At 29.0% G+C, this 7,500-nt stretch overlaps 1 protein-coding gene across 8 annotated transcripts in view; it reads right to left on the reverse strand.

The window, feature by feature from the left end:
- The window catches only part of LOC115219879 (Kv channel-interacting protein 4), a 448,057-nt gene that overhangs the window by 26,775 nt on the left and 413,782 nt on the right, over nucleotides 1–7,500 (reverse strand). For 6 of the 8 annotated variants that reach the window (XM_036509691.1, XM_036509693.1, XM_036509688.1 and 3 more), the window contains exon 3: nucleotides 3,096–3,116. The exons of the other annotated variants lie outside the window; for them this stretch is intronic. In XM_036509691.1, the coding sequence (XP_036365584.1) occupies nucleotides 3,096–3,116 (21 nt within the window). The remainder of the gene's footprint in view (nucleotides 1–3,095; nucleotides 3,117–7,500) is intronic. 8 annotated transcript variants of the gene reach the window in all.

Here is a 7,500-nt window from a genome sequence, read left to right on the forward strand (position 1 = left end):
GATCTGTTTTTCAATAACTGACAAAGATGCCTTGATCATAATCATGAGTAGTCATGGGTACGTAGTACATGGGGGAATAAAGTCAGTGAAATTGTCACCCATTGTTTAACACCATTGTCCACAGGGATAAATGCCACCCGACTTTCTAAGGTTTCTCCACTGTACATTATTTTCTAGTCACTGAGACCAAGGGTTTTGTTTAATGAATAAAAACTTGTTCTATTCATTAAAGATCATATCTGAGGAAAGTTTCTCAGATCTGAAATCATGTACAGTCAATGATATAGCTTATGTGTGTCTGTAGATGAATTTAATAATAGCTTAGTGAATGCATTATCAATAGTTACATACATATACATGCACACATGTACATACTCAGACACACACATACACATATATACAGACATGCACACACAAGTGTATGCAGGAATGCTAAGAAATTTGACTCCCATGTAGCTTTTGGATTTAGCCCCACTGCATGGCAGTGGAACCTACTGCAGCTCTGGGCCAACCAAAACCTTGTGAGTTGATTTGGTGCGAAGAAATTCATCTAATATATATATGTGTGTGTGTGTCCCCTTGGTTTGACTGCATATGGTATTGATAAACAAGCAACACGATCATACAAATGTTACCGTTTATTTCCAATTTTCCAAGAAAACATGTCAGGTCGGTGGGGAATATTACCTTACATGGAAGAAACAGGTGATTGTTAGCAATCAGAAGGGCATCTGAGCATAAAAAATCTGCCTCAATGAACTTTGCCCAAGTAAGTATAAAAAAGTAGACGTTAAAATAATGATAAAAAACAACAATGTTGTATGCATGTTTGTATGTATATATATATATAAAAGAGTATAATTATAATTAGGGTTCAGCAAAATTTGTTTCACCACATACCGAAATTTAGAAATAGCAGTTAAACTACTATTTTAAGATAGTAGTTTAACTGCTATTTCTAAATTTTGGTAGGTGGTGAAACAAATTTTGCTGAACCCGAATTATAATTATACGTATAATTATAAAATTTTTGTATAAGTTTACTGATAATGGTTCTTTTAACATACCAAACTACTTGGTAAAATTATTAATTATTAATTAATTAATTTTACCCTTTATATATATATATATATTTATATACACACTCACGCATATATATACATACATATACATATATGTACACACACATATTCATGTACATGCACACACACACACATGAAAAAATACAACTGTTAATGAGGCAAAAACCATGCATGATGCAGAATGTAATAAAAGAAAAGAATTGTGAAACATAATTCTATATCCATGCAAAAGGCAAAAATGTTCAAAGAAAGCTGCAGAGCAACATAGCAAAATAAATGTGTAATGCAAATGTATAAAAAAATACATATCAAACATTTGAAAAAATAATAGTTTTTTTTTTTGTTTTTTTTTTTTTTCGATTTTATAATAATAATAATAATAATAATAATAATAATTGAAAAAAATTTTTTTAATCTTTTTTTCTTTTTTAATATTTTTGTTGAAGATGAAAAATTTCATGCAGGAAATAAAGTCAGTGTGACACTAAGCTTATGTTGTGTTGTATTGAGAGAAATGTTGTCAGTTGAAGATGCAGACATAAAAAGGGAATACGTGATTGAACTAACAGTAAAATAACTATTTGTTTTAATGAATAATCAAACATACTTCAATGTTATAATAATGACAGATCAGTGAGATAGTAAAATGTTTTGTTGTTTTTTTAAAAGTTATTTTATCACGAGAAAAACATTTAAAAAAATTTGTTTTCTATTTAAAGTAAAGAATGTCATGTCCGTATGAATAATTACATATATGGAAATATTTTGGTGAAAAATCATTGTTTGAAGTTTGGTTAAGGATAGTTGTATAGTCCATTAATAATCAATTTTGTTTAAAATTAAATTGTTTCTATAATCTATTTAACGAATCATGTGTACTAACCGTTTCACCTATAAGAATTTTGTAAATAACCAAAAACAAAAAAATTATGCCAAATGGGAATAAAGTTGTTAATTTAACTTGGAAAATTATTTTTATGTTTTTCTATTGATAAACAATATTCCTCTATAATTTGAGTCATCAAAATCTAATATCAATGGCACTGATCATTGGAAAAAGATTATTATTATTGTTTTTGCTAAACTTTATAAGACTGAACATTAAGGTTTTGAAGTATTATAATGATAGCTGTTCTACAAGTTAAATGTAGTAACATGGGATAGTTAAGAGAAATGTAAGTGTCTATTTAGGGAGAAATTATAAGATAAAGAAGAGTCTAGAATATGTTGATCAAATAGAACTCAGAAATGATAGGAGAGAGATTGAAGATGATGAAGATTTTCTCGGAATTCTAATTTCTGAATTGGTTCAACTAAGGAATGGAGAAACTTCAGAGAACATCAGCTGTAACATCAAGTTTTCACATATCTTTCCAGTGCAATTTTTATAATGACCTGTAGAAGTATTGAGTTTATAGTGCGAGACCAACTAAAGGGAATGATTTGTTAATATCCATAAACCTGATGGACACAAACACAATATAATTCTTTGTTTTAACTCTTTATAGATGATTTTCTTTCCAAGAGTTTAAGATTTATTAATGGCAGTTTTAAAAAATACATTGAAATAAATTCAGATTGGATTAAAATAAAATTTTAAACATTAGTTTCAAAAGTAATTTAATTGCAAATGATTAAAAGTTTTAACCAGAAAACTTAATCGTTGAAAAACCATGCAGATAGCTTTACAAGATTAAGGCAAACAAAATAGTTTTATCAATGTTGTTCTCTCACATTTGTTGATTGAAATTGTTAATGTTCACTGGAATCTCTTAAATGTTTAATTCTATTTGAATTAAGAGTAATAAGTTATTGAATGTGTTTTTTTTTTTAATTTTCGAGATGATGAAGATGATGATGTAAGAAATAAATTCATATTCCCCTTTTTTGTTTTAGTTAGAGAAGTATATAGATATATATAAAGAGAGATAGATAAAAAAAAACAGAATAAACTGAGCAGGGACAATCTCTAAACAACAGTAATGAGACAATGCAAAAAAAATAATACGTCACCATTGTACGACCAGCAATACTCTGAAACAATGAAAGTAAAAAAAAAAAAAATAGATGGAAAAATTAAGGAACAATATTCACTTGAGTTTAAAAGAATTTTAAGTAGTTAAAATATGGTTCCAGAAAGACAAAAGGAATCTTCTCTAATGTCAGTCCATCTAATAATAAGAACAGGAGAAAATGAAGAACAACTGAAGAAAAAAGAATGATGATGATGATGGATGATAACGATGATGATGATGATGATGATGAAGTAAAACATGTATGATATAAGATATAATTTTACCATCTAGTTTCTGGATTGAAAGAAAATCGTATCCAAACCATAATATTTTCATGGAAATCCATTCAAGTGAATGTGAGTGTGTATGTATTACTAAACAAAACCAAAAACTACCCAAGAGTACAGTTAAGCTAAACATCTCACATTGTCTTGCTAACTCTACAGATAATAAGAAAACAATAAAATTGACCAACACTCAGATTCAATTTAATATTCAATGTTTAAATTTATTATTATAAAGCATAGACAAAGTGTGAGGAGTAAACAGAAGAAATTTGGATTGTTTTCAGATTGTTCATGCCAATGTTCAAGGGAATCTGAGTTTGAAAAGGTCACAAAGTTAGTCCACTATTACCAATTTTGTCAAAAGATGATAATTTATTTGTAATTAATTGTTGTTTGATACATATGCTCCCTGGGTAACTATATCAAAATGATTTGGTCTTCACTTTTTGGCAATGCCATCATGAGAATTCAAGCAAGAGCTTTTCTATTCATTAATAGAAAATGAACATATCTATGTAACTCTTTTGACAAATTTGACAATGGTCTGACCATTCTCTATGACTATGAAATAACTTCTTAAAAACAAAGTTTGTTTTTAAAAATTTTTAATCTTTCTTTAACTATAATCACTAAATATAATATCTATTTCTTTACTACCCACAAGGGGCTAAACACAGAGGGGACAAACAAGGACAGACAAATGGATTAAGTCGATTACATCGACCCCAGTGCGTAACTGGTACTTAATTTATCGACCTCGAAAGGATGAAAGGCAAAGTCGACCTCGGTGGAATTTGAACTCATAACGTGATGGCAGACGAAATACCGCTAAGCATTTCGCCCGGCGTCCTAACGTTTCTGCCAGCTCGCCACCTTTGAAATATAATATAATATCAGTTTACTAAATATAATATCAGTTTATGTACATTTCTGGTAGGAATAAAAACATCATTTTTTTTTTCCTAAGCAGTGTTACATTTTGTGATTCAGAGTTATAGTTTTACTTGATTAATTAAAAAAAAATTAGGTAAAAATAAGCTAATTAAATAACTATGACCACTTGTATAGTGAAACTCCTTTTGTTTTGTTGATTGGTGTAAGGAAATAACGCTATAACTACATATAATCAACATCACTCTAGCATTAAGAACATACACTTCTTGTGTTAATTCTAGGTTGCTACAAGACACAAAATATTGATTAAGCTGCTAAGGACAATGGAACCTGGAGCTGACAACTTTCACACAACCAAAAGTACTCAACTTTAATTCAATAATTGTAAATTAATTAACTTAGTCTTACTATGAATTTGTAACATAGTTTACTACATTATTAAAAAATGTCTTTGAATCATATGTACTATTAAGTCTGTGAGATATAGAAATTTCACAGGCTAAACACTTTAATAATGTTTAATTACATTAACCGTTTAGCATTCAGAATATTCTGTCAAATGTGATACTTATTTATTCACAGTCTTGAATTAATCAGGTATTATCTTGTAGCTACGAGGTTCCAATGATGTGATTTCTTTATTTTTAGAATGACATTGTAGCATAAGCATGAGAGGTTAGATCTGGCCAGTTTGAACATAGAACAGGTAAAGTATTTGGGCGAGATGTGGTTGGTTTAAATGTTAAAGGTTTAAAGGCGCAGTTTGTCAATGAGTAGAATATTATGATTATTAACTAAAGAAGGCAAATGGAATTATAATATCAAATTCTACATTAAGAATGTTCTAATGTTAGTGAAAATAACAACTGTAATTATATACAAAAGGCAACAAATTAGTGGGGAGGAGTTAAGTCAACTCTAGTATTTGACTGGTACTTTATCTATTTCAGAAAGATAAACAATAAAGTTAACCTCTTTTTATGAGTTTTTGAACTCATAACGAATACCATAAGGTATTTTATTTACTCTAATGATTCTGTCAATCCACTGCCCTTCTTTTTCTTCTTCTTAATAATAATACTGGCACCAGAAATCATTATTATTAATTTTATTAGAAGAATGGTTAAGTGCTTTAGAGAAATTGTTCTTAAGCAAAATGGTTATAACTGGCACTGAAAACCTTATAAAACTTGTGATCTTTGGAATTATTCAGAACGTAATCTATTTTAATTAACAATTTAGAATGTAATTAATTGTTTGTTTCATTGCTATACTATTTTGTAAAAACAACTTGATATCTAACGATCATTACAGTTTTGAAATACACTCCCCACACACACACCTCTCTCTCTCTCTCTCTTAAAGTATTTCTCATTAAAGATAATATCAGAGAAATGAAATGGATATTTTAACTGGAATTAGTAACAAGCTAAATGAGAAACGAAGTGCAATTAGTTGATATATGATGCCATCATCATTTTACATTGTTTTTCCATGCTTTTATGGGTTTATAGATCATGTCATGTGCATTATCTTTTGTAACTTTCTTATTCAGGTTTAGTCTCTGGAAATATATTTTCTCATGTCTTCTGTGATCTTTCTCTCCTGCAGTCAGATTATTTGAGACTTTTTTTTTACTCAGTTGTCATCCTCCAAATGCATCTTTTGTCTGTATCAATTCAGTCTCCTTGCACACAACACCTGATTTCTTTTTTTAATCCAGATTTCCTCTCAGCTAATGTCAAAACACACACACACAAACACACACACGCAAAGTTCCAAAATTTAAACTGAAACACAACAAAGGATAAAACAGAAAATTCACATGCATGTTGAAAAGTTGCTGATTCCCCATCAGTTATTGTCCAAAGGATCCTTACAATTTCATGCCTAACTGATAAGGAATTAGCAATGTCCCATCATGTGTGTGAACTTTCTATTTGTCCCTTTGTGGTGATTTTGCTTAAATTTTGGAACTTATTATTTAATGCAACACTACACACACTTCTCTTTTTTTTTACCCATTCAGTTAAAAAATATATATATATATATATGTATAACAGAAAGGGAGGAATTTCAATTATCTTGACATGGTGAGATGTAATATATATAAGAAATTAAAGAAGGAAAATACACACACTTTACATAGTTTTGATATATTCTTTAATATATTTTATATTGTGTTTGTCGACCAGTTTCACTAATCAAGACATTAAAATTATTTTTCTTTAAGAAAATACATAATTAAAATAATTTTAATGTCATGATTAGCAAAAGTGAAACCAGTCGACAAATAATATAAAATATATTAAAGAATATATCAAAACTATGTAAAGTGTGTGCATTTTCCTTCTTTAATTCCATATATATATATATATATATGCACATTTCAATATATCTTTATGTCTAAAGGAAAAGGTGATATACAAGTAAATATCTGTACATGTATCTGTGTGTAGTAGGTCACCATAAATGTAGGATTTAACATTTTATGAGTGTGCAGATGCTGCCTTAATTGTGGAGCACTTAAGTGAGGGGATGGATTATTGTTAGAATACCTGACTTTTCATTTGATGAAGGTGGAATAATGGAAAAATAACCTTACATCTATATTGACACATAGAATAACACTTGGATAGCATTATTTTCAATCAGGAACTGAGACTAAATGAAATTCTGATTGTTAAGGAAGTAAGAAGGTGTGGTAAAAGGGCCTTTCTGTGTACTACAGAGCCTGAGGCGGTTTTGGCCGGGTTGGTATCAAAAGGGTTAAAGAAAATTTACATTTGAAATTACAACAGTTTAACTCCTCCCACCCCTGACAAAAATCTAGTTATTCATCAAATGCATAACCTCCTACTTAATCAAAATATATCTTATGATGTGAACTTTGTAAGATAAAGTCTTATTTCTACCTGTTTAATAAGCTTCATATGTCAGGTTACGTTTAAGACATTGAGTTATTTACCATTCAAAGTATAGATAGCAAATGATTAAATACGACATTTTAGTTCTATTCTTTTAATAAGTCTAATGAATAAATGGTTGAATTAAATGACATGACCCAAATATTGTAATACAATATTTAGATCCTCTATATTGCGATCATCAAACCACTCTTATAAGTGAAATGATAAAAAAAAAAGTAAAGAGATTTTTGCAGCTTTTGATATAATGAATGAAACAGTTTCATATTTCTATTGTGATTATTCCTTGTAAATG

This window comes from Octopus sinensis, linkage group LG15 (genome assembly GCF_006345805.1).
Source record: "Octopus sinensis linkage group LG15, ASM634580v1, whole genome shotgun sequence".
In the NCBI taxonomy this organism is placed as follows: Eukaryota; Metazoa; Mollusca; class Cephalopoda; order Octopoda; family Octopodidae; genus Octopus; species Octopus sinensis.